At 38.5% G+C, this 27,516-nt stretch overlaps 1 protein-coding gene across 1 annotated transcript; it reads right to left on the minus strand.

Annotated features, from left to right (window-relative positions):
- Positions 1 to 175: 175 nt before the first annotated feature.
- On the minus strand, positions 176 to 27,383 carry ASPM (abnormal spindle microtubule assembly). The gene is made up of 29 exons (XM_026043774.1): positions 26,919 to 27,383; positions 25,242 to 25,385; positions 23,086 to 24,427; positions 21,215 to 21,316; positions 20,293 to 20,439; positions 19,252 to 19,497; positions 19,053 to 19,120; positions 18,359 to 18,500; positions 18,144 to 18,274; positions 17,556 to 17,731; positions 17,312 to 17,457; positions 17,146 to 17,231; positions 16,410 to 16,625; positions 15,826 to 16,045; positions 15,600 to 15,745; positions 15,393 to 15,521; positions 14,530 to 14,724; positions 9,477 to 14,099; positions 7,921 to 8,070; positions 7,474 to 7,643; positions 6,001 to 6,160; positions 5,307 to 5,516; positions 4,660 to 4,809; positions 3,593 to 3,784; positions 2,956 to 3,148; positions 2,266 to 2,420; positions 1,546 to 1,722; positions 480 to 652; positions 176 to 400 (listed from the first exon to the last, which is right to left on the minus strand). The coding sequence occupies exons 1-29, from the start codon at positions 27,381 to 27,383 to the stop codon at positions 295 to 297; spliced, it is 10,560 nt and encodes a 3,519-aa protein (XP_025899559.1). The 3' UTR covers positions 176 to 294.
- Positions 27,384 to 27,516: the final 133 nt, after the last annotated feature.

The following is a 27,516-nucleotide window of genomic DNA, read 5'->3' on the forward strand; positions in this document are numbered from 1 at the left end:
ATATCTGGGAATCTCATACTATCTGTAAGATTGTGTAATAACAGTATTAATGCAGTAATGAGATATCCAAGACTTATGCTTTTATTGTACAATTGATTTTAGCAGTAATACAAAGCAGGATTTCAAAACCTTTATACGATATTAAAAAGTTAAAAAAAACATTAATTGCGACTCAGGAAAAAAAAATCCAGAATAGTTTTTTACATTTATAACCAAATCTGTTGGTCCAACTGCCTGCTACGTACAGACAGTTGCATACTATACAAATGCATTTTCATATACATAATTTACATTTCAGCAGCACGCAATACCAAGCGTATCCATCACCATCAGAATTGCTTGCAGAGGATCCACAATTTCCTGCATGTTATCCTTCCTCAAAACCCAATCTGGTTTGATTCTGTGAAAATATTAATGGATTGTCACTACAACAGTACATTTCCATAGCAAATACAGCAGATTGATTTTCAAGCTCTCACCTTGAAACTGTTTTCGTTCTTACGGGAGTTACTGGAACAAAGGGAGTTCCACTGGTGCAAGTGCTTGTTTTCTGCTTCACAAGTGTTCTCTCAGCATCCATTCGGTGCTTCCGAGCAGTAAGTTTATAGAGGCTTTGAATGCAAGTGACTGCCCTTGGCATGCTTCGAATTTCCTGAGAGAAGGTGAAAAGAATACACTGTCAATACTGCTAATTTAAAAGAAACTTAACTAATCAAGGAATGAAACTTAGTCAATGAAAACTGAATGTTCCTAATTCAAGCTGAGCTTATACCCAACAAATACAGGGAAATCATTCTAAGGCTGACACACCTCCTGTCAAATCAGCAGCCTAATGCTTATCAAAATGCTTAGCAATTACTACACTATTTGGGATGTCAGAAAACTCAAGAAGCTCTGGAAGGTCAGATTTTAACATTCTCAAGTTAAAATTTCTCAAATTTCTTAATGAGAAATTTGTATGTCAACATATGTCTCCAATGAACAGGCACAAATTAGCAGTTGTAACAAAAGATTATGACACTAGATAGAGGTGAGGGAATAATTGTACTGCTCAGCAGTAAAAGACTTAGCACAGAAAGGAAATTTCCTTCCAAAGCAGACTGTGTCTACATTACAACAGGGTATGTCAGCACAATGTCAGAAAAATTTCCTGACGTTTTTTAATTAAAAAAAATAAAATCTTTACTTTTGCTTGAGCAGTAAAAGTTATTTTTTAAAGGTTGAACAAGATTTAATCAATCAGCAACAAAAAAGAATGTATCTAAAGTAGATAAGTGCTAAAAAGCCATCTCCAAAAATCTGTGACAGGAAGGATTGCAAGATTAGTCATGCAAGAAGTGCAGGTTCAGAACCCAATGCCATCAAGGACTCTGGGAGACCAACGCATACAAATGTAGCCCCACCTTGGAAATGCATTTTTACATCAACAGAATTTAGCAGCAGTCAAGTTTGCRGCTGTAATGGGTAGTAGAAGAAGAGAAGAAAAAAACAAAGACAAAACCCAAATATGGTTAAAACAAACTACAAAAAACATTTCAATCTCACCAAAGCTCTCTTTGAATCCTTTGAAATAATGGCCAACAAACAACAGGTCTTTGTGAAAATACTTCCGCCTTTCTCTGAAATTTTGTCCCCAGCTTTCCCTCTGTACATTTGTAGTAGGTCCAGTAACGTATCTATAGAATTTTCAACTTCATAAACTGCTTGAGTTGTTTTTTCATACTGTCATATGAGAGACAAAAAAGGTTATGTCAACAGACCTTAAAGTTATATTTCAAATCAAAAGAAAAAAAAATCATCCTTTAGGTATGTTTATATTTTAATATCTAAAGTGACGAAAAATCACTTTGTAAATATTACACTGTCACAGTCACAAGTTACTCAACAGTAAATTTAAGAGGAATACCGTGAAACTCTAAGTAGAAGAACATGTCAGATTATGTTACCACTTTATTCATGAAGGCCTTCAGAAACAAAACACTACCCTTTATTCTTTTCTTTTGTTTAAAACTCCACAGAATCTGATTTTACGCTTAAAACATAGTCATTCTTCAGCACAGTGAGAACATTCCTCCTTTTCGCCATAAAATAAGATTAAAAGGCATCGAGTATAAACATCAACAGGATGGATGTAGAATAAAACACTAGATTTAATGCTCAAAATCATTCAGATATTCTATAAATAAGAACTTCAAAAAAATCTCTCTGAAATAGAAGAAGTACTCTACAACTTAGAAAACTGCAGAAGCAGAATATCGAAATTACCTTTGAAACATTAAGTAGAACTTGAATTGAATATCTGATCACATCCATACATGGGACACTCCGGTTGCAATTTCGTATCAGAGCAAAAATAATRAAGATGGCTCTGCTCTGGGCCATATTTTCACAGCAGACTGGGGACAGCCTGGTAACCACCTCTATAATAATAAATATAAAGAAAATTGTGAAGCCTAATCATTTTATTTTCCAAATAATAGGGCTTTCTCTTATTTTTTAAATAGGTCTGGTAAAGTAAATATCAGTAATTACTGATTCATATTTTTCAAGTATTTCTAAACTGATCACTTTAATATTCAGATCAAAATTAAGCCAGACAAAAAAATCCACAGGCCACTTATACTGAGAGTTAAGAAATTCTTGATATGCTCATAGCTGTCTTTTATGTAAAAATCATCTAGAATTAGGTAGACCAGAGATGCATACAAGACTATCTTGCTCTGCCAGACTCTTTAAATTTATTTWWAAAAWAATAATAATAATTAAAAAAAATCAATAATGGTTTTAATCAATAAACTGTTATTAGTCTGGAAAAAAATCATCCCTATTTTATCCTCTCCAGCCCATTCAGATTTCACAATGCAAGAGAAAGGTATTATCAACCCTTTGCAGCTGAGAAATCCCAACTTCTGCCATCCTCTCCATGTACTAGTTACGGTAAAAGGAAATACTGACCTAGATGCTTTAATGCTGCAAGAATATAAGAAATATGTTTGTAATTTAGAAGGCATTTAATGGCAATTGCAGTTCTGTTACATAATTTGTTTTCTTCTCTGCTCTTTTCATTAGCCTTTATTAAACTTAGTCTTAAGGCTTTAGTTTTTGCTGTGTCATTGCTCTTTCTCCAAGAATATCCTCTCCACAATGCCTAGAGAAAAGGAATTTCAAAGGAAAAAGAAGCGAACATAAGTGACAATATAGAATTTCCATTAAGAGTTAAGCATTGTTTATATGTAATTCCAATTAATTTTTAACTAGTCAATAATCAAATTTAGTACCTTACCTTCCAAATATTGGATTTTTACGGAAAAAAAAAGCACACCAGTGTGTGTGGTGTGTGTGTATACACGTAACATCTATACACATATATATATATATGCGCAGCCCCACGTACCCCCATAAGCTATCTCAAACAGCATCTGCTTACTATTATTTCATAGTCTGCTGGCACTTAGTTTTGAAGTCTAAAATAAGGTCAACAGTTTGCAACACAACTGACACATTCACAAACCAAAATAAACATTTTTCCTCTTCCCCTAAACCCATAAGGAAGCGAGGAAAAGCGCATCCATTTCCTTACAAGAGTATTTACCTGCACCTTGGTTATTCCAACCGCCAGTTTTCTGCTGCGCCTGCGGGCGAGGAACCTGCGCACGTTTCGCTGGATTACGGTCGCTGCGTCGCTCCTGCGCCTCAGCCAGACTCGAACCATGCGTTGTAACCGAATGATTCTTTGATAGTCTCTCTGAAACCTTTTCTGTTGTACTTTTGCTCGGAACCATCTCTGTTTAAAGTTAATGGAGTAAAATAATTACTTAAGGCTTTTCATTCATTCCCATTCCCCATCCTAAACAAGTAATGATAAAAGCTGAAAAAAATTTTAACATGAATTTTGACAGATAAGGTGATCGACAGCACCACCATGATACAGCTCTGACCCAGAATAGCTAAAGGGCAAGACTGTGATATGGGTTGAGGAAATATTTGGGCCACTGCCCCACTTCTTTCATTTCCTGCTCCCTCTCTTCCCCCTCTATACAGAAAGCAGAAAAACAGAGGACAGTGCGACAAATCTAGGCAAACACCTCTTCCATCCCATACACTGCTGCTTTAAGACAAAGATACAATTAACAGGGAGAGATTACTGATATGTATTTAGGAGGAGGAGGGCAAAGTTTGACATGTAGTAGTTTGACATCTACTTCCTAGATTAAATATAATATGTTTACATTAAACATGACAACTCAAGCAGATTCCAGTATCACTGACAGTTTAAAAAACATCCACATACATCCCTGCATCCCAGGAGCTGCCTTAGGTAGGCAGATGCTCTGCAGTGCATGTCTTTGACATCTTCAAAAATGTCATGTCAAATCTTTGCTCCCTCTGGTAGGATGTACAGAGGTTGTCTGAGACAACACTTGGACTCCTTAAGCAACCCTGAGGGTCTAAAGGGAGCACGAACYTTCACGCTCGGCCTCAGCTCGGAAATGCTTAAGCTTCCTGTACAATCCCGTCTAGATCTACTGGGCCTAGTTGGGAATAAGCAGCCTTAATGGTCTCTATTGCACATTTTCACATGTGATCAGTGTGAAATTACAGCTTAGCAAACAGAAAATAAACTATTGTGCACAACCAGCCATCCTTAGTTACACTAACCTGTATTACTAGAACAGCAGAGATCTTGTTCTGTGCATGTTTTAAGACAAGGTGAATTCTATACGCCCTTTGAATTTTAATTGCAGAGATGTGATGATATGCAGCTGCTGTAAAATACAGTAGCCTCTGTTTTTGTTTCTGTTCCAAAATCTGTAGAAGGAARAGAGACCAAAGAACATCATTACCTTTCATACGTAGAGGGTAGTTATCTTCCATGCCAAAAAAGCCCACACTGCTAAACTAACTAAAGGCTAAGCAATCTTTTCTGAAATTGTTAGCACAGAACTAGGTAAGTCTCAAACCTTGGCCTAAAGCGTAAAGTGTAATATAGAGAAATGACTGTAAGCAACAACATTAACAGAAAGCACAGAACAGTAAGAGCTGGAGGTATAAAAGTATCAGCTGAGAGAAAAATCACACACACACACAAAGATATCAAAAGTTTAAAGAACAAGAAGGATTTTATTACTAAAGCGTATTTTGTATCCTGATCTATACTGACCCACCCAATTCTCAAAACAGTCACCAGAAAATAGAGTCCCACAACTAATCAGGTGCTTATTTTCTTGACAGCCACAATACTAATGCTAACACTGCTCTGAAAATATTTTATATAAAGAGTAAATTTTAATTTGAATTATACCAACCTTTTTTCTGACTAAATAGCCTCGGATAAATGCTTGTAATCTAATGACAGCTCTTCTAGTTTTGTTGTATTTTATGAACTGAAGCTTGCCTTCCTGCCAAGCTCTCAGATGCTTCTGGATGAYCAAAGCAGCAGCTTTTTGTTGAATAAACTTCCTTCTCTCCTTAAAGCCCCTGTATGTTGCTTGGATCAAACATGCAGCGTGAAACTTCTAAAAAGGATTTTAAAGGGTACATTGATTACTGAAAGTTAAGAGTAATTCTGTCATGAGCAAAAACAAAACAGGAAATATAAGTAAATTCCTTCACCACTTGTTTACATAACTATTCACTTTTACACTTTCAAAGGTCTTTTTCTTTTCCCAGAGAATGCAAAAAATAATGGCAATATAACTTAATCTTTTGTAAGTCATTAAGCTAACAGGCCAGTTTTACATTTCATCTTGTTACCAGTATAGAGAAGGACAATCCAAGGATTGGAACCGTTTGAGAACAAGAATCAACTTAGTTGCTCAAAGCAAACAAACTGAATGGTTTGAAATAGAACAGTTTTGATTTGAATAATTTTTGTTCTGGCCCGGCCTTCTTTTCTAGATATTAGCACATTGATTAGGAAAAAAAAAAAGTTAGCTCAAATGCATTGAAAGTCTTTAATAATAAACAACAACCCAAGCAAGGTTTAGAGTGAAGACATACCTTTCTTACTAGTCTTCTAGCCCTATATTGCCTGTATGCCAACTGGATCGTAACCGCAGCCTTTTTAGCTGCCAGAAACTGCCGGTGAACTTTTCTTGCAGTAAGGGTTGCTCTCCATCTTCTCTGAATCACAATTGTACACACCTTCATTCTCAGAAACCTAACATGAAAATGCTTTTTAGTTTTAAAATAAGAAATTTTAATTGAAATATTAAACTTCCAGAAGCTRGAACAGAGGCAAGATATATTATTAGATCCACAGAATTTATACATAATTTCAATTAAATAAAAAAGAAAAAATCCACTAGTTCAACCTCTGTAACTCGGACACAAAAATAAATTACAGCAGCCAACCAAAGAAACAAACAAAAATCATAAAAGCAACTAGAAAACATTCTTTTTTATCTGTTCAATGCAATAGTAGCAGTCAAAATACTCTCAGGACACCATCACAGAAGGATCCCAAAAATAGGAGAGRGGGCATACATAAAAACTGCTATATAAAAGTCAGGTGCAGCTACACCTTCTGGACTGCATGCAGTTCAGGTCTTAATTTCAAAGAGGATGTTGTAAAGTCAAAGAATTACTAAAATGACAGAAGATGGAACTTCTGACTTAGGTAGAAAGTCTAAATAGCCTGGATTCTTCAGACTGGAAAAGAAGAGGTAGAGAGGGAGAAAAGAACAATACACATTTACAAAAATCAGGAAGATATGCTGAAAGTGGAACCATTACTAACCAACTCTTGATAGATCGAACAAGGATATCTAGGCTTGCTAGCAGATGATTTTAAAATAGAAAAAAACTATTATCCCTCCCACCGTGGGTAGCTCACATCTACCACAGGAGGTTTTTGGAGGTAAGTGATATAGAAAGGTGATTTAAAAACATATAAAAACCTGACAGATATCAGGTCCATAAAAGGCACAAGCCAGGGAGCGATCTCTAACATTCTTAATTCAAAACCACACTGAGGGTGCTAAAGGAACATAAGGAAAGCTAAAGCTACCTTGAAGTAGCAGTTACAGTCATATCCTCTCCTAAAAGAGCATCTAGCAGAGCATCCACTATRTAACTGTTTAAACAAATAAGTACAAAGCAATTTATTATTGCACTATGCTTTATAAGGGAATAGCTTTTCAGCCCATTAGTTTCAGCTGGAATCTTAACAGTATCAAGAACATCCTTCTTGAAAACAGAAGGAAAATTGTTCATGGCCTTCTCTTCCTAGATGCCTAATAAGCAAAATTTTAAAGATTCTGAGGTATATTCCAGAAAATATTTAAGCAGAAGAATAGTTTTGCATAAAACAATCTCAGCCACATCAGCATGATTATATTCATGCATAGTTACGCATGCTTGAGGGTCAGAACTTCAGAATCTATAGGTATTTAGCAGAGTGCAATGCAATAAGCTATACAATAACTGCTCTTAAAAGTAGAGAAGATTATGTAAGTTGCAGTTCAGTGTTACCAGATCCTCTGCTGCACGACGCTGCTGAAGTGACTCTGAATAACGCAAGGAGCTTTTACCACAGATGCATGTTCCTTTTGTGCTTTGCAGTCTAGAAACCCAGCTTGAATTACTGGTGCTGCTCTCATTTTGTCAGTGAACTGCTTGGCTGCAGAACTTCTATATAATGCCTATTGAATATTCAGAAAGAAAAAGGGGGAAAACATATCAAGGCTCCTATTTTTTCACTTAAAACAAAAACTTACAAAGCAAAATGTTATTTTAGATGAAAGGTTTTTAGGTTTAATACTACAGATATGGGGAGCCTATCCAATTTATCATGTCTAGAAGGTATTTTATAAAGCAAGTTAAGTGCAGAGAAATGCCACACTAACACTAGTTAAATAATTACATCATGAAGAAATAAATACAAGAAATAATAATAATTAAAAAAAAAATCAGAATTACCTGATTCCCAGTGGCAGCCATTGCTACTTGAAGGTATCTTTGCTGTTCAACCTTTTGCATCCAATAGGCTCTGAAGTGCTGCTGAATCAGGATGACAGAAGACTTGTACTGAAGGTATCGCCGCCTCTGAACAGACCCACGGAAAAATGCCTTGGAAGACAAAGGTACAACAACCTTGGAACATTTCACCACTTGCATGCTACGTGGAAGAGGCTTGCATAACTTTAAGTCAACTTAGTAAGTTAAATTGCTATAGAATCAAGAATATAAGTAGTTTTTAAAAAGCCTCTGATTATTTTTTCTTCCTTTTAACCAAAACTATCCTACTCTACTTAAATGGTTCAGGTCTATATAGCTATACATTCAGAAAACGACCAACAAGTTGCCACTTCCTAGAAAGAAAAAGAAGGAATACACATCCCTCTAGTCTACCATAGAGAACATATAAACAATAGGATAGCAAGTGTAACCCAGAGGATTATTATATGGTATTATTTATTTCCCTTTCCTTGATGATCTAGAGGGAAAAAAAGCCCCTCCTCTTCTAAAAATATCCTGAGGAGAAATCCCTTCACTTTTCCTTGGGATAAAATAACTAAAGAGATCTCAGGAAGTCAATTAGAACTTCTCCCAGAGGCAGAATTAAAAGCATAGACTCCCACAATTTACAATATAAACAGTAAAAATGCCTCCCTTCATCCTCAAAGTTACATATGTGTACATAGTTATACATACACATATATACATGTATATACATACACACACAGAGCACTTCTTTGTAAGCAGTCTAAGCTCCTTAGAACTTGCCCTAGACAGGCACTTAGGTTGCTATATAGCAAGAGGCATGTTCTCCTTAAGACAAACRTATTCTCTCTTTTCCTTAAGACAAGATATTCTCCTTATTAGTGGTCTATTGTACTAGTATTTTATTCCATCAATGRGGGGGGGATAAAATAATTAAATAAATTGAATGTAAGTATTTTCTTTTCCTCAGAGGACATCAACTCATATCCAAGAAATCAGAAGACTACATTTTCACACTTGTCCTTTCAAAGGACAAATTATGCTGTACAGAAAGAAGAAAAATCCTCTGCCTACATTGCTAGAGACTAAAATTGGGTCTTTTATTAAATCCAATGTGACTGACACAACCCTAATGTATCGCCTGAGTCTTAAAAGGCAAGCAGACATCACCACTTTTTACCATTTACTTCACGCTATAGCCCTTAGTGGGTTGCACTCCTTGCAACACAACAGTTTTCATTCTCATTCAAATCAAAGCAAATGTTCCTTAAACCACTATTAATTATAAAGGAGAAAGACAAAGATATTAAAAGGACATTAACACCCCCCCCMCACCCCAGTATCAAGATTCAAGTTTGAAGAAACATCTTAGCTAGAAAAAGTAGCAGTAATAACTGAATAAGACAGATTTGTATATGCTCCTGCCATCGACCAGACTTCAGGACCCAACTCTAGCATTCGGCTTTAAAGTGCTGTTTGTAAGAAGTGAGGAATAATCTACTAAACAAATACGAATATACATTCACAAGTACCTGAATTTTTATTGCACTTTCTTTAGTTCTTTGAAATCTCTTCTTTTCAATGAATCCTCTAACTCTAGCCTGCACCATGATAATATTCTTCCGGATTTGCAAATAAGTTTTCCTTTGCTGTTTTGCAGTCAAATGAGATCGGTAGCATTGCTGTAAAACAACTGCTGCTTTTTTATATCTTACATACTCTGATTTAGTTTTATGCATCAAGTAATAGGCTTGTAATGTAATAGCTGCTCTTTTAAGTTGAATAAATCTTCTACGATGCACAACCATTTTAAGAAAAGCCTGAATCTTCCTTGCAGCTCGTATTTCTCTTGCCATTTTTCTCRCTTTCCTTCCACGATAGGCAGACTGAATAACTAATACTGCTCGCCTTTGAACAGAGTATTCTGCTTGCTGTAAACGAGCCGCGCGACACGCTCGGTACCACCTCTGAATAGCAACCGCTGAGCTCCGCATCAGCTGGTACCGAGTCCGTGCCCTTCGGCACCGGAACAGCGACTGGGTGATTAGGGCTGCCGCTTTCATTGCGAGGAAATTCTTCCTTTGCACACTCATCTGTGAAAATGCTCGAGCACACTGCATGGTCACCATGTYTTTAGGCCACTGCCCAGCATTTTTAGCACAAGAAGCCAACTGAATGTAAAAGATAGCGTTTGGTTTTAGTGCACATTTTTCTGCCTCAGCTTCTTTGGCCATTTTGGCTCTGAACCTTTGCTGTGTAACTCTGACAGCCCACTGCAGTCGTTTGTAGTATCGATATTGCACGCACATGCGAAAACTGGCCTGGATTACAGTTGCAGAGACATGCATTATCTTTAGTTTCTGCCGTTCCTTCATGCCTCTGTATGACGCCTGAATAACAAGAGCGGACCTCTTAATTGCCAGATATTTCTCTCGTTCATTCTTTCCTTTAACATAGGATCGATAATAATTCTGTATAACAATAGCAGCAATTCTCATATTTTGATAGGACCTCCTGTGCCGGTGCATTCTGTAGGTTGCCTGGATTTTCCTGGCAGCCAAAYGCATACGTTTAATACCCTCCCGGGCTCTGATACCTCTGTACGCTGCCTGTATGCGAAGAGCTGCTCGGCAAAGAGAAAGATACTCCCGAGCATGATGTCTTGCCAAAATCAAAGCTCTGTATCTTCTCTGAAGGACAATAGTTGCTGCTTTAAGAGAAAGGTATCTCTGACGTTCTCTAAAGGCTTTAAAATTTTTCTGAAGAATGAGAGCAGCACAATGCATTTCTTGCTGTTTTTTTGCCCTCCTCGCTCGAAATGCCTTCTGAATACAAATTGCTGCTTTCTTCAATGCAGTGAATTGCTGCACTGCAATATTCTTCAGCTTATTGGCCCTGTACCTCTTCTGTATTAGCTGGGTTGCCCACTGCACCCTTCTATAATGATGGTGTTGCTTGTACATTCGATAGTTCTTCTGTATTGTAAGTGCTGCTTTGTGTCTTTTCTTCATCAAGGATCTTGTTTTCATTCCTCTAAAGGCAGCCTGAATAACTAAAACAGAATTGTACAATTTTAAGTACGTTTCTCTCRCGTGCGTCCCTGCCCTGTAAGCACGATAATGCTGCTGTATGATTACTGAAGCAAGCCTGAGAGCTTGATAGGAAATGTAAGTTTTACGCATCCTTAAAGTTGCTTGGATAACTGTAGCAGCTCGATGCATCTGCTTTATTTTTTTCCTTACCACAAAACCTCTATAGGCAGACTGTATGGTAACAGTAGCATTAAGGAGAGAGAGGTATTTCTGACGTTGGCTTTTTGCTAGTTTTGTTGCTCGGTATTTTCTCTGAATTGCAATAGCAGCTGTCCTTAGAGAAATAAAATGTTTTCTTCTCATAAAAGTTYTAAATCTTCTTTGAATAAGCTCAGCAGAGGCATTCATAGTTCTTATAAGTCTTCTTGTTCTCATACCACGGAAAGCAGCCTGGATACGAAGTGCAGCCTTTTTCATAGTCATGTAGTTGTGAACTTGTGCATTTCGCTCCCTGCAGGCACGGAACCACTGCTGAATCCGTCTGGCTGCCAGTAACAATTTTCTAAAATCTCTTCGTTGCCTGTGCATTCGATAATAAGACTGTATTGTCGCTGCTGAACGATGCATAACTTTCAAGTCTTGGCGAACCCTCAGGCCTCTGCAGGCAGCCTGAAGGATAATAGTAGAATTCTTCAGCTCCAAGTACTTTTTACGTTGCTCTCTGCCTAAACAAAATGCTCTATATTGTCTTTGAATTACAATTGCTGCCATTCTCATTGCCCGGTATCTGATGTTTAAGCGATGCATCTTAAACATGGCCTGAATAGAAACAGCTGCTTGATGCATCCGATGAATTTGTTGTCTAGCTCTTACACCTCTATAAATAGCTTGTATCTTGACTGTGGCTTTTCTTAAAGACAAGTATTTTTGCTTTAGACGTTTAGCATGCACAACTGCACGATAGTGCCTTTGAATCACAAGAGCTGCAAATCTAAGTGCTACATACTCCTTTTTCACCAGGTAAGATCTGAAAGCTGCTTGTATAACTGTAGCAGCTTTGCTCAGTTTGCTTAACTGCTTCCTCACAGTCATCCCACGGTAAGCAGACTGCAAAACCAGCACAGCAGCTTTTGTTTTTAGATAAAGTGCACGCTGTGTTTTTTTCATGCAATAAGATCTGAAGTRCCTCTGAATCACTAAAGTTGCTTGCCTTAGATTTTGGTATTTTTGTCGATTTCTATGCATTCTGTAGTAAGACTGAATAACTGTTGCAGAATTATGCTTCTTTTGGATTTGCCTTCTCTCAGTTTTCCCTCTCCATATTGCCTGGGTGCGTATTACACAGTTACGCAGCTCAAGGTATTCCTGACGCTGTTTCTGTCCGGCAACTCTGGCTCTGTAACGCTGCTGGAGAGTGAGCACAGCGCAGCAGAGGAGCTGGAACCTTTTCCGGGCCAGAAATTTTCTGAAGGCAGCCTGTAACATCGTTGCAGCAACATGTTGCCTGTGAATCTCTTTTCGTACTTTCCAACCGCGAAAAGCTGCCTGTAAGGACAGCACAGCTGCCCTAGTGGCCAAGAAGCTCAATCGTTGCCTGTTACCAGCCTTACAGTTTCTGTACCATCTCTGAATCACAACGCAGGCTCGAATCATTGCCCGAAATTTTGTTCTCGCAGCGTGAGTCCTAAAAGCAGACTGAATTTTAATAGCAGCTGTGTATTGAAGCTGGCAAGTTTTGCGCACTTTATAGCCCCTGTAGGCTGCTTGCAAGCACACAGCTGCTCTTTTAATTCTCAGGAASTCCTGCCTCTGATGGAGCTGCCTTCGGCACGCGCAGTAGCGCTTCTGAATGACAACGGCAGCGCGGTAGATGCTCAAGTAACGCTGCCTGTCTCTTCTCATTCTGTAGCATGCCTGCARAAGTACTGCAGCCTTCTTCCATCTTTGAATTTGCTTCCTGACAAGATAGCCTCGAACTGCAGCTTGGATTCTTATGCAAGCATCTTTTAATTTCCTATAATCTTCTTTAAGCTGAAGAACATATCTACGAGCCCGATATCTTCGTTGGACATAAAGTGCTGCCTTCCTTAATGTACAGTAACGCTTGCGTGCTTGTCTCATCTTTACAAAAGCTTGGATCGTCACTGTTGCATTTTTTAAGCTTTTAAATCTCTTTCGGACAATATAAGCACGGTAACTCGACTGAATTTTTATCACAGATCTTAACACGCGGGCCTCTTTTCTAGCTTGCATTCCTCTGTAGGCCGACTGCAGGACAAGAGCAGCAAGACGTATCCTTTGGAAAGAGGAAGCTGCTTTTCTAGCAGTCACATATGCCCTGTAACGAGCTTGAATTACAGAAGCAGCATTTTTAGTCGCTTTATATCTCTTCACTTGTTGGTATTTTCTCACATGCGACTGCAGTGTAATRACAGATTGTTTTATGCGTAGAAATCTTAGTTTCTCTTGTCTCATTCTCCACAGTGACTGAACAATGCAAGCTGCCTTTGTTTGCCTGTAGAGCATACGAGCTCTCATGCTCCTAAAAGCAGCTTGGAGAACTATTACTGCTCTACGTTTTTGCAAATAGCTTTGCCTTTCCTTTTTTCCTGACCTGTAAGCTCTGTAATGCTGCTGAATTGTCACTATTCGTGCCCTATGTTCCTGGTAAATATGTCTTGCTAGCTGACACCTATACCAGGCCTGAATCTTGACAACACTTTGTTTAATACATAAATATTGCTTCAAGTCTCTGTGCATCCTATACCAAGACTGAATGACGAGGGCAGCTCGCTCCCTTTTAACCAGCTTTGAGGCCTGCCACTTTCGGAAATACGCCTGCAGTACTAACGCAGCTGCAATATTCTGATGAATTTTGTGTGTTCTCCATCTTCTGAATGCAGACTGAATAGTAAGTGCTGAGGACTTCAGGGTTTCGTATCTTTGACGATCTTCTTTCATCAACTTAGTGGCACGCAGATGGCGCTGAATGGTAACAGCAGCCCAAACAATTCGTTTATAAGAAGCAACAGACATCACCATCCTTATCCTTGCTTGTACAAGGATGGTATAGTATCTGAGCTGTAAATATCTCTTCCTAGAGGAGTACCTCCTCCAATGAGCCTGCAAGAAAAAAGAGCAAGTTTAGGATTTTTTCCATGATATCTAGGAGTTAAGTCTGAGGACGAGACCTAGGAATTAAGATTTCTTTATTCCTACTTGCCCCATGGAAATATAAGCCTAGATCTCTATGCAAAACCAATTTTATATGCTAACACATGGCTAAACTCACTCAGGCAGCAATGATGTCCTCTTAAACTACTTGATTCAACCATTCTTTAATGTCTACTCCAAAGAGAAGTCTTAAAAATACAATATTTCTTAGTAAGAGCAAGAAGGGTATCAAAAGTAACACAAGAAATTGATAAATAAATAATACATTAGGTTTTTAAGACAATCTCAATTGTTGCAAGCAGGGCAATTGATCCTGAACAGCGCTTTAACCTCACAGATTTCAAAGGATCTTGTATAATCTCACCAGATATCATATTACCTGAATAACTGTGGCAGATTTATTTCTGGCTTCCTCTAGCTTTGCCTTTTTTAGATTTAAAAATTTGATCCTGGCCAAGTATCTTCTCCACCACTTCTGGATCATTAGTGCTGCACTCTCCTTTTTAAGGATGCGTCGATCAGACAAGAACTTGACAGYATATTTTTGAATTATTCGAGCAGCTCTGTCTCTTTCCTACAAAGAGTGAATTTTCAGTTAGCACAGGAGTCTTCATTCAGTTATTTTAATATACCAAAAATTTATCTGAAGCCATCTCCCCAAAAAGTTAATAAAAAGCTAATTAAAAAATTAATCAAATTAAAAAGCTAATATCACAGTTTTTCTTCACCCTATTAAAATATCTTTTGTGATACAGAATATTATTTCAGCTCTATGGTCTCTGCAAATAGTTTTAAAGCCATCACAAGATCTGGCAGAACAATCTCAAAAGCAAGAAACAAACTACCCAAAAYAGTGCAATTCAACTCAAAATGCTTTGGTGGGCAAAGCTGGGCTCCTGAGCAAAAAACGTTAAGCCCACCTAGTTTAGTGTTTCTAAGCTAGAAAGCATAATTGATAGTAAATCRAAACAAACATCTCCCTTTTTAAGAATATTTGTCTTGGGGAAAGGGGGTGATACACTCTGATTAGAGTATAAAGTACGTCCCATGGAGAGCAGTAGTTACTCCAGAGTAGTAAACATTTTCACTAGCAAAAAAAATTATGTTTTGAAAAAGTGCTACTATTAATTTAAATGCCAATATTATTCTGATAAACCTGTACTCTTCAAACACTAAACTGGCATTATTCCATTTAATATTCCTCAAAATAGGAGCTACCAATATTGTACAAGCAAGAGATACCTGGAAGAGTTTCAGTTCCTTTTTCAGCTTGTACTTCCTCCAAGCTGACTGAATTAGTCGAGCAGCTCGAGTTTCTTCACGAAGATCTAGGAGCCGTGAACACACAAATGACAGGTAGGTAATAACAACCTAAAACACAGAACATAGAAAGTTAGGAAATATCTAGGAGAATAGGATATATTTAGACAAACTCTAGAGGCATCTTACCTTCTCATCAGGAATTGTATTTGACATATCAGAGTGATGAATCATTGCAGGTATTCCACCTAGGTCAGAAACTGCAGCATTGATCAGCTGGAAGTTTTTCTTTTCGTTTTCCAACAGTTCCTTGTATAGGACTGATGTAGTTACAGCTTTGCAAAGAAATGAAGATAATTGTCAAATCAAGTTGAAAAAGAAATTATTATGGATCTCTGCACATCAAATAACTCACTTTGGTCAAACATTCCTTCCAGGACGTTTAGAGAAGTATCGGACTCTGACGAGGAGGAGGAGGAGGAAGAGTTCAATCCCACTGTATGAGTTCTTGAGCATTCTACTGTTTGTGTTGTACGTTGGCAYACAGATTCCAAAGGCACATAACTGGGATGGTAGTGATGAATCAAGTGACACAATACTCTACCATCGGAGAAACATACTGTGAAGTTTTCCACCTGTTTAACAAAATACAGTAAGATATAAGTTTCTTAAATTTCTCATCCCAGGTAATTGGTGTAAACAGCATACAGAATTTGTCATCTTGTAGCACTGAAAGTGATGAAGTATGGCTTGGGCAAATTTATTTCAAACAAAGAAAGAGTATTAAAAGACTAGTGTTTTCCTTGGACATTCCACTCTATAGYGGCTTACAGCTGTAAGAAACAAATTAGGGCAAATTCAGTTCAGAACAACACTTAAAGTTAACAGATATGTACTAACAGCAAGTGGTAACTGTTTTTAACAATTCTGCTCTARAAGAATAAGCATTCTTATGAAAGCAAAATGTACCTTTGCAGACACCTACACAGAAATATTTACCTTGATATTATAAAATCCACAAACCGCATTGACCCAAGCCATCAGCAGCTCCACATTTTCACTGTAACCGTGAAATGAGGCGTTACTGTTATCATCTTGCCTTTTACTATCATCTGAAAAAGGCTTGAGACCGTTCAATTTTCTTTTTACTTTGTGTGCATTCTTTAAAAACTCTATTTCTTCTCTTAACTGTTCTACATTAAGATAAACATCCACCTATCAGAGAGAAGAGAAAAATAAATGAATATTTTACCACACCACCACCAGACTGATGTGCGACACACTKTAAGTAACTAGGATAAGCCTGCCGGATAGAGGGGCTTAAGGCATAGAATTTAAGGAAAAAATACTCTGACTTAGCAATCAGAAATTTGTCACATGTCCTTTTCAGTCAGTAAGAGCTTGGTAGCGTTTTGAGACTAACATATTTTTCTAATATTTTAACAAMGTATCACTTCTAATAGTATACAGCATAAGCTCAGAAGTTTTCCACAAAGAGTTGTACAAAAGTATTCCAGAAGAGAAAGCATAGTTAAAATGATCTCTAAAGTATATCATTAGGAAACACTTGKCAGGCAAGGCATGCATAGCACTTTGAACATCCAAAGCTGATCACTCCAGTCTAAACTCTGATTAGTGAAGGCTCCACAGACAACAAGGAACCACTGAAGAACCAGTCACATCTTCATTGTAAGTGGTATTAAAAATATATAACAATAATGAAATGGAACAGTACCTGGAAAGCAAAGACAATTTTCCACAACAGTGCTAAGGTTCGTTCTCTGTGTCTATCCACAATGTCTCTGGAATCAATTGAAGCACCTATCACACAAAACAAAGAATTAGAACACTGACTAGTGCTCAGCTGCACTTAGACTCTAACACTAATTTCTAGGCCTTACCACTTTCATCTTTCAACTGGATTCCTCGCTCTTTTAACACATTAAGAACAATATCAACATTATGCATCTTCTGAAGACGACTTATTGCAGGAACTCTCAGATGTTTTGAAAGATTCCAGTTTTTTGTGAGAAGTTCCATTGTTCTTCTAAAAAATAAATGAGAGTTTTATAGCTTAATGCCTATCTACTAAACTCACAATGGATATTATAAGCAAGAAATCAAAAATGATCTGTATCAACGCACACAAGACGAATGCCACATTGCAAGTCCACAGCCAGATTGGTTACAGCAAAATCAAATTCATCAAGTGGAGTCTGAACATGACTGACAGGTAGTCCCAGGAAACTCAGATGGCGGGAAAGGTCTCCCTCACCACTCAAGAAATCTCGAGAAAATGCCAGCAGAACATCTTTGCTACTCTAAAGAAAAAGAGGATAACAATGTTAGCACTGCAACACTTGTTAAGTATCAAGCGTATCCCTTGTGCCCAAAACTGCACTCCATATTTCCTTACCCAATACTTAAGACACCTGGCTTTTCATAATTTCAACTAGTTCATACACCTTTAATTTTCAAACCTAGCAATGCATCACCAAAACCACCAAATCCACAAATACAGTAGCAACACTATTGCTACAGTAGCAACACTATCAAAGCTTTAATGGGAATTTTTTTTATATAACCACAAGATCATGTGTTGAGAACGTTCATGTAAAAGTCTGAACAGCGAAGATCTGTTAGAAAGCAGCATTTATTCAAATAAATTACACAGGTTCTCCATCCAATCATAAAACAATATTAGAAGAAGGCACTAAATCTCAGCTCTCTTACCTTAAAATCTGCATCCTTGCAGAAGAGGCAGGGGTCATGGTCAATGATTCTAGACTTCTTGGCACAATCCAGAAAGCAAATTAACAGCAGCAATTTCTTCAGTGTGAATTTTGATAAAGCTTCCTCATGGCCTAAAAGGATGAAATTCATAAACTCATAGTTTCATAAACTCAAAGTCAAGGGCTAAAAATAAACTATTTGAAGAGAGTAGTTACCTTCTCGGTAGAGGTGAGGCACAGTGGGATGTCTGTATTCTGCTGCAATGTCAGGGTTCCAAAGCAAGCGATTAAGAATAAATATCGCTAACCCCATAACATCACTATTGCTCTCCAAACTTATCAGCTCTCCATAAACAGTCTAACAGAAAGGAAGGGAGGAGAGAGGAAAAAAATTAAAAAAAAAAAAGGAGGGAGAATATCATTACAGATATTTTTAATTATGGAGGGGTTTTCTGAACAACATAAACTGAAATTATATAGTGGTAAATAGCATAGCTATAAATGTTAAAGTAATTGGTCAGTATACTCTAAAATCATCTGAATTTTCTAATCAGTCAGTAAAGGATCAAGTCAAAAGAAGTTTCAAAAGCAAATCTCATCTAATTTAAAGATGTACACAATCGTCTTTGTCTGCAGACTCGGTCAAGAACACCTCTAGGAGGGCTGCAGCTCCCTACAGTTTAGGAAAGAGTGAAACCAACACTAAAGCAAACTAAAATTTTGCGATATTGGTCAGGGAGATAACTTCCAATCTGCTTCAAAGCAAGTCTGTTTTAGTAAGAGYTACGTGCTATAACTAAAATTAACTGACATGCATTATTAAAACAGAAAACAAACAAAAAGCACTAAACACTTGCAACTGCTAGAACTCTGTAAAGTTCTGGCTATGGGCGATTAACTCTGCACTTACCTCCAGACCTATACGGAGCCACAAAGGGTTGTAAGAGAGAAGCCAGTTAAGGACCTTCTGTCTTTCTCCTGCAAAATAATGTCTGGTAAGATTACATCCAACAAACATTTCATACTTACACTAAATTTGCTTACTATATGAAAATCCCTTCTTCTTCTTCTTCTTCCTAGATGATAATGCAAGTCTTTACCATTCTTACCTACATCTTTCCATAGATGTCTGTCTTTACGGACCAGCAAACGTCTACTTTCGATCTCAACTTCCAGCTTCTTAATGGCTTTGACCATTTTTTCAGATGTAAACAAGCGGCAAGCTGCACGTCGCAGCTTATTCAGCCTGCGCTGAGCTGTATAAGCTTTGAGAGATACTTCATCTTTTGTTGGTGCCTTAGGTACACTGGTTTTATGGTGGTGCTCTGCTCCCAAGATAAGAGCTGCTGCGTTCACTGCTTAAACAGATACACAAAAAGCAGGTCTTTACATTTCAAGCAAACATTTTGTTGTTTTGGCTTTTTTTTTTAAGCTTTGAATAATAGCTTTATTCCTCAGAAAGCTTATGATCTGTGTCAGTAAATACGTTCTGTTAAGCCCATGAATTAGTCAAGTACTTAATATGACAATACTTATTTCATAACTTTGCAATGCTAGGAATTCAATTCTAAGGTAAATTATACCTTCTTCATTTTTTCTTGCTCAAGGCAAAGGTAGAAGAAAAAAATACAACTACACTATACTATCATTTTATTATAGTGGCAGTTACAATGATTTTGAGCAAGTGCAGATTCTCTCCAACACACTCACTGAGGGCTGCTGGAGATGCATGTTCCAGTGAATATTTCCTGTTCCAGTGCATACTTCCTATTGAGGTGTATCACAACAGGGAAATAAGACTCAGAAAGAGCCAGAGGACTACAAAGTTCTGTCAGAATGGACAACACCCCAGTAAAAGTCTTAGCACATTTCATGGTTTTTTTTTTTTTTTTTTAAATCACTGAAACATATTACTAAATATTTGCTTTATAATTATTTTGTCTAAAGTAAAATGCAGAACAGTGAAACACAGGACATATAAATATGAAGAAAACCCTACTCTTACATAAAAGTTGAGTGCAACATACAGTAAAATGAAAAATTAAGACTAGCACTAAGCCAGTTCTTCCAGTTATTTTCAACAGTATTAGTATCACAAATTATATAACATTTAAGAAAATTAAAAGATGAAGGATAAGTTCTCCTTYTACCTTGTGAGGTGTTTGCTTTTACAGTGAAGTCATCAGGGGTAAGTATAAAATTTAACCACCAGGTGAAACCTCGTTGTTGCTTCTCCTTCCAGCGCTCATCATAAAACATGTTCTTAGCAGCAAAAGGCATTGGATGTCTGGGAATGACTAAAAAAAGTGAAAATGTAAGAGCTCTTCAAATGTTTGGTAAGTGACTTACATCTCACTGTGGAATGTATTATGTTTGACATTCTATTTAGCACTATAACAGAAAAAGAGCAGGCTGGAATCCTAAGAGACTTGTACATCAGACAATTAAATCAATTCCTCCCTTCAACAGAAAAAGAGCAGGCTGGAATCCTAAGAGACTTGTACATCAGACAATTAAATCAATTCCTCCCTTCCTCCTACAAATAATGGATTAGATTATTAAAACACTTGGAATAAAAACAAGGTTTCTTGAACGCTAGCCATTTGCAAGACACCTTAGAGCAAATACAAGTTGAGGAACAACCATTTTACAGATTCATTTTTCTGACCAGAACAGGTTTAGTATTATCAGTTGCATGAAATCATTATCTTTCTGGTAGCAAGTTCTCTCTTCTGGAGCAAAAGAGGTGTTTCACTAACCATCAGTCAGTCAGCTGGGAGTACATCTACRATACAGCTTTTCAGAATTTCTGTTTATAGTGGAGAGAAGCAATATCTACTTTCAGCTGACCATGTAATGCAATCAGTTTTCCGTGTGAATAATCATGACGTAGCTTGAAAGGTAGACAGCTTTTTTTCTACTAGATATCGTTTTGCTTTAAGGAGCTGTATCCTATTCCTCCCAGCTGTACCCAAATTGGGACTTGCCAATCACAAGCAATACCAGAACAGCAACTGGAACATTCAGTTCAGTGAATATTGAAATTCCACAAAATACCAGAATTCTGCCTACCTGTTTTTAACGGTTTCACAAATGTCAGGTGAGACTGAGCCAATCCAGCAACAGGTTTACTAATTCTGTTGGTAGTTTTAGATGCTTTCTGAAGTGAAGAACCTGTGAGCATTGACATACAAATATCAATAACAAACATCTGTCAGTGAAAGTCAACATGTCATCAAACAGAAAATATTAATGTTTGTAACACTGCTRAACTGTGCAACTGGAGTAATTCACTATGAACCCATATAAGACACCAGTAATTTTTGTGAGTGATGAAGAAAGTTCAGCAAAGCCTGACTGCAGTCAAAAGGAGGAAAAACAAACAAATAAAAACTCTAAAAAACTAGGAATGAAAAACAGCTATTGTATCTCATAGTCCTTCCTTACGCTAAGGAAGTTCACAATTTTTTCCCCAACAGATTTTCAACATTACGTATTACTAACTTTGCCTGAGAACAGATTCTTTACTACCTCAGGGATGGAGGTGGACAGACAGACTGAATGGAATTCCTGAGTCATTAGCTAGGAAAAAGAAAAGAGCATTAACGTGCAAACTTGTACTCACAGATTCATTCACTGYTCTGCACATGTTTACAGCTCTGAGATCAGTCATATTGAATGTCAAATCCTCACTTGCAATAACAGCATACTGGTTATCAGAAGTTATAGATCAAAACTCAAATGTTATCGAAACCCAAAATGGTAATTAAGTGGAAACATCGCATCGTGATAAACTGCAGTTATTGTGAAGCATCATCGGGATCTAAGCTAACTCAAAGAGCTAATCAGCGGAAAGTTAAAACACAATATTCAGGAAGTGCTCTGGATTGTGACTGGGTGTTAGCTGGTACCATCCACCACCTAGTGGCAGAAGTGCTTATATGCAACACAAAAAAAAATCTCTGCTTTCTGAATTCTACTTTCAATGTGTAAAAAATACATTTTTCAGTACAATTAATTTTCTTACACTGATAGAGAACAAAGGATTTAAAAATCATGCTGTAACAGATGGACTATATTTGGTGCCTGACACCCCGACACCCTGAAAAAGTAGTCTTTTCATGAAACATTCACTGTTACAAATTTCTTTTGGAGCTAACAATATTTCCTCATCCAATCCATTCTTAGATCAATAGATGTATGCGAACAAAGTTATGAATAAAACTGTTTTTCCTGCTGGACACTGATATGGTAAATCTCTATGCAAGCTATCTTCAAAAGCTTCAAATTATAGCATATCATTGAAAACCCCAGATCAAAAATAGACCACAGAAGAGATTAGCATATGTTCTTTAACATGGTCTCCTGTAGAATTCCCAATGGTTTCAAAACTAGATTTTTGGATAACTGAATTAAATGCACATGCTATTTTATTCTGGAAGCTTTCCTGGTAGCTCTACTTCAGGGACTGCATGAAGATTCTGCAAATGAAGAATGGGGTTCTCTAACAGAAAGGCACATTCTGGAGCATATTTAGGAATGCAACATTTTGAAACTCAATTTTTTTTTAAATACAAGAAGTCACTTATCCTGATCTTCAGGCAACGAAGTACTTGTACACGAGACTGACCTACACAAGGCTAAGAGCCAGCTGATTACATACAGGAAAAAGGAGGCAGCGTTAAACACAGACTTGGGAACTACATTTTTGAAAATGTCATGAGCAATCCATTCAAATATTTGTAACAGCTAGTGAGTATATGACAGGAATCAGACTTCAAGCCAATCACATAACTCCAATTTTGACCTAGTTCTCAACGTTGTAAGATGCAGATAATATCTAACAAATTGCAGAGATTCACATTACAGGGATAGGAAATACACTAGATGGCTCAGTTGGCTACACAATTTTTACAATACTACATAAAGGAAACGCCGCTCACCAGCTTTCTTCCTCTGTGCTACTTTCTCTCGGCTTTGATGTTTGATGGCTCCTGGTCTGAAAGCAGCGTGTGTTTTATCATCCACACTAGACATCAGAGTTCTTTTTGTTTCAATTTCCTCCACATGTGCCAGAACTGCAGTGCTAGTGCTTTCTAGGTGCACTTCACTTTTCCTCTTACGGCTCAATGAAGTTGATCCAGTGCATGAATTTACTTTGTCATGACATTTGTTTTCAGCCGAAATGGGTCCTATAACTGGAAGGTGTCTAGCTGTTTCTGCCTTGGTCTGTACAGGAAACACGTTAGTACACTCTATTACTGCATTATTGAGGCATTTTCTAGATTTTGGCTGGATGTTTTCTGTTCTTTTTCTTTCAACAGCATCAGGCTTATTTTTAATGACAGTAGCAGAAAGGACTGGACGTTTTTTYGGTTGGTCTCTTTGAGAAGAGCTGCAGGTTTGACGTTCCTCTGTAGAAGGAAAACTGAAGTGGTTTTGTTTAGGTTTGACATAATGAATTTCCTGTGATTCCACAGCACATATCTCAAAGGCATTATTTAACTTGTGTCCTGTACAAACATGCACTTTTGTTTGTACGTGTCCATTTTTGACTCGTTTCTTTACAACATAAGTCTCTGCAGTAGAAGATACAGAAGCTGCTTCAAATTTGGGAGTCTTTGACTGCACATCTGATAAGGTGTCTCTCACAAACTGATCAGGTGACAGAATTGGAACAGGTTGCTCTATTGCAATGTCTTCAACCTGGTAACTGTCCTTTATAAAAGAATCTGGACTTAAAATTCTCCTCGTGCCCGAAATGGGCACAGACACTGAACGCTCAGGAGTGTGAACAGGTGAAAGTGTACAATTAAGAATTACTTCATTACTTGAAGCTGTCAGTTGTCCTAATCTGTTGGAAGAACTGTAGGCACTTTCAGATTTTGATTCATTGTGATGATCAACAAGTTTCTTGAGGTTACATCTGTCTATTTCAGGTAACAAGTCCTCATTTATAGCTGCAGCAACATCTGAAAACATAGTAGATCTTCTCATTGAAATGGGTGTACAAGCAGCATCATGATCTTCCTCTAGCATAGGTGTAATAGGAGATATAGGCAGCTTATTCTCTAGGCCAGCAAAGGAGTCATTTCTTGAGGATACGCTGCTTTGCTTTGTATTCTGATTTTCACATGATTGAAGYGGGCTTCTAAGTGTATCCAACCTCTGTGAAACTTGAAAGGTTTTATTAGCRTTTTTAACTTTTGAATTTTTCTTCTTAACTCTTGTTGAAACAGCTGTTTCAGAAGTGTTTCTCCTTTTTATGTTATCCCAAAGACTCTTCTGAAAAGGAATAAWAAATACAAGTTAGCCTGCTAGGTTTCAACTTGTATACACAAAATGAACRTTATTAATATATATTTTTGAGTTCAAAGTCTAAAAATACTTCTAAAAGATCATCTAGCCATGTAGTATATAAAGGAATGAAGGCAGGTTGAAGGAAATGGGTTTGTTCAATCTGTGGAAGAAAGCTGAAGCACCCACACCTTGTGAGGTTAGCGGGTTGGAATCTAATCACCATCTTCCAATACCTAAAAAATAGTTATAGATGTTGTAAGAATGCATAGCGATATGACAAAAGGCATTGGGCACAGATCACTTCTGAGGAAACTCCCTTTGGATACAAAGAAAAATGAATTCTTAACCAYTAGAAAAGCTAAAGATAGGAGAGCGCTCCAGATAAGCTAGTCTAAAGCCTTGTTTTTAGTTTGAACATGAAAATCTCCAGATTGCTTCAAGCTAGACTTCTCAGATTCTATGATTGCAATAAACTGCAAACTTACACCCAAAATACATCAGCAGAACAACAAAAAACACAACTGATAATAATAAATGAAGGAAAGCYAAAACCAATGTTCCTAGTCCAAAATTCAGCACAGCTTTTTTCCAGGCTTGAATGTAGTTATTTCCCCAGTCACACACTACTTTTATTCTTCAAGCTCTAATAMACAAGTAACTATTTCCTAAAACCAGTTTCAGGGCAACGGACACTCACACAAACATTCATTAATTATTAATTTGCCATTATTTGATTTTGCACTAACAGAAATAATATCCGTTTCAACTGTTTAAAARCAGTAGAATTAATCACACTCACTTTTTTCTTCACAGGTCGCTCAACAACACCCAGGAGCACAGCTTGATGTTTCACAATGCCATTAATAACAAAAGTTACCAGTTCTCTAACTCTTCCTTCTTCTAACGGTGTCCATGTTATAGGAATAAAGATTCTTTCTCCTGACTATAGRAAAGAAAGAAGTGTTTAGTATATTGCGATAAGGTACATTGATGTCATTTATCATTTCTCACATTCAGAATACATGATTGTAAGATGTCAGTTTTTCCCTTCTCTAACGTGTAAAATTAAGCAACCGCAATAAACAACMTAACATCAACAGCCCCAATATCAACAATGCTGTCTTACAGGACATATAATTCTTCATGTAATTATAAAGGAAAAGAAACAAGCACGTAAAAGTAACATGCAATGGAAAGGACAAAGTCACAGAGTAAAGGTKAAAAGATACAACACTGTTTTTGCACCAACAAAGTCCTCTACAGTAATTTTCAGAGAACAGTATATAGACTAATAGTTATAGCTTAATTTTCAAGACTTTAACTGAATCTAGAGTAAAGCTTTTTAGATTTTAACTGACTTACAAAATCAATACTCCGCAGAGATGTTTGTCATACAAGTTCAGTGAATAAAAACAAAGACATTGCATGTCTAACCTGCAAGTAAACAGCAATGTCACGGAGCTAACTAGGAGCTATGATTTTTCATACCCAATGACCTACCAAATTTCTTCAGTGCTCTGCTGATACCAATGCTAACAGGCTAAACAGCTTACAGTTCAAAYTGGCTCAAAAAGAGAATATTAAAAAGACAAAGCTTTAGGGCATTGGAATTCAGAATTCCAACTCTCTGGGCAAATACATTTAACAAAAACATGCAGATTAGCTAAATACTTATTGTTTTTGACAGGTTTGCTGCATACTGAGTAATTATTASCACAAGAACATGTTATTCAAGTACTGCACAGTGTGAGCTTCCAGGCTGCTTGGACACACATTGCCCCAAGAGCTCTCCAGGGTGTTTTTACTCCTCCCTCCTACAGAAGGACTCTAGGGAATCTGGAGAGCCACAGGCACATGCTTGACTAAGCATCTCATAAAAAAACTGCCGCTGACTGGACTAGCTATTTACTGTTTATATTCCCTTGGAGATTGCAATWAAGATTAATTTGAAAAATAAGCCTGTTTTACCACCTGTTCTATCAACAGGAAGAGCAAGGAACTAGCATTCCACTCACAACTCTCAGTCTTTTTCTTTTTTTCTAAAGAGATATCCTATAACTGTTTAAGAAGCTATTAAAATAAAAACAAACAAACAAACAACACCCCGATCCTGCCTTTGATTTCCTTTGATGCCGTTATACCTGCRAGGACACTTGAAAACCGAGGGTTTTTCAGCACCGGGCGGAGAACCGGTCGTTTCTCGCACCTCAGGGAGCCCAGGGGATCCTCCCCCGCCCCGCTCTCGCTTCTGCGGGGGRTGCTGCCGCCTTCGCGGCCTGTGACGGCCCCAAAGGGGCGCGGATGCCGCTGTCCAGGGGGCTGCACGAAACGCGGTACCTGCGGCTGCCCCCGGCCGCGCCTCGGAGCGTCCCCGCTTCCTCGGCATCGCCTCACGCTCTGACATTTAAAGCCCACCTCCTCCCAGGAGAGGAGGGAAGGGGGAACTGCCCCGGGAGCCCCCTGCCCGGCGCGGTACCTGCACAGAGAAGCGGCGATGCTCCAGGCTGAAGCCCTTGGCGGCGGGCGGGAAGCGCTCCACTTCCACCTCGGCGTCCTCCGCGTTGGGGTTGTCGAGGCGCAGCAGGCGCGTGCGGGAGGCGCCGAGGCGCAGGCTGCCAAAGCTGAGGAAGGGCGGCCGGGAGAAGTGGCTGAGCACGAGCACGGCCTCGTCCTCCTCATCCTCCTCCTGCTGCGGCGCAGCCCAGCGCCGCCGGGCGCTCGCGGCGGGGCTCAGCGCCCACGCGGCGCCGGGGAGCAGCGCGGCGGCCATAGGGGGACGCGGGGCCGGGCGGCGGCGGCGGCAGCTCCGGCTCCGCACGCAGCCACGGGGGCTCCGCACGCAGCCACGGGGGCTCCGCGGCACCAACGGCCGCGCCGCCGCCCGCCCGTTCAAATCCTGCGGCTCCACCAATGGGCGCGCAGCACCGCGCCCCCGCGCCATCCGTCACTCCGCCGCTAGCGCCCGCCCCCCGCGGCGCTCTGCCAATGAGGGCCCGCCGTTTGATTTAAACGGCCCCACGGCGTTGCCCGGGTGATGCGGGGCGGGGCTTGAGCCGAGCCCGCCCCTGCGCCAA

The sequence above is a fragment of the Nothoprocta perdicaria genome, unplaced genomic scaffold, assembly GCF_003342845.1.
Source record: "Nothoprocta perdicaria isolate Ctin4 unplaced genomic scaffold, notPer1 scaffold_34, whole genome shotgun sequence".
NCBI lineage: Eukaryota > Metazoa > Chordata > Aves > Tinamiformes > Tinamidae > Nothoprocta > Nothoprocta perdicaria.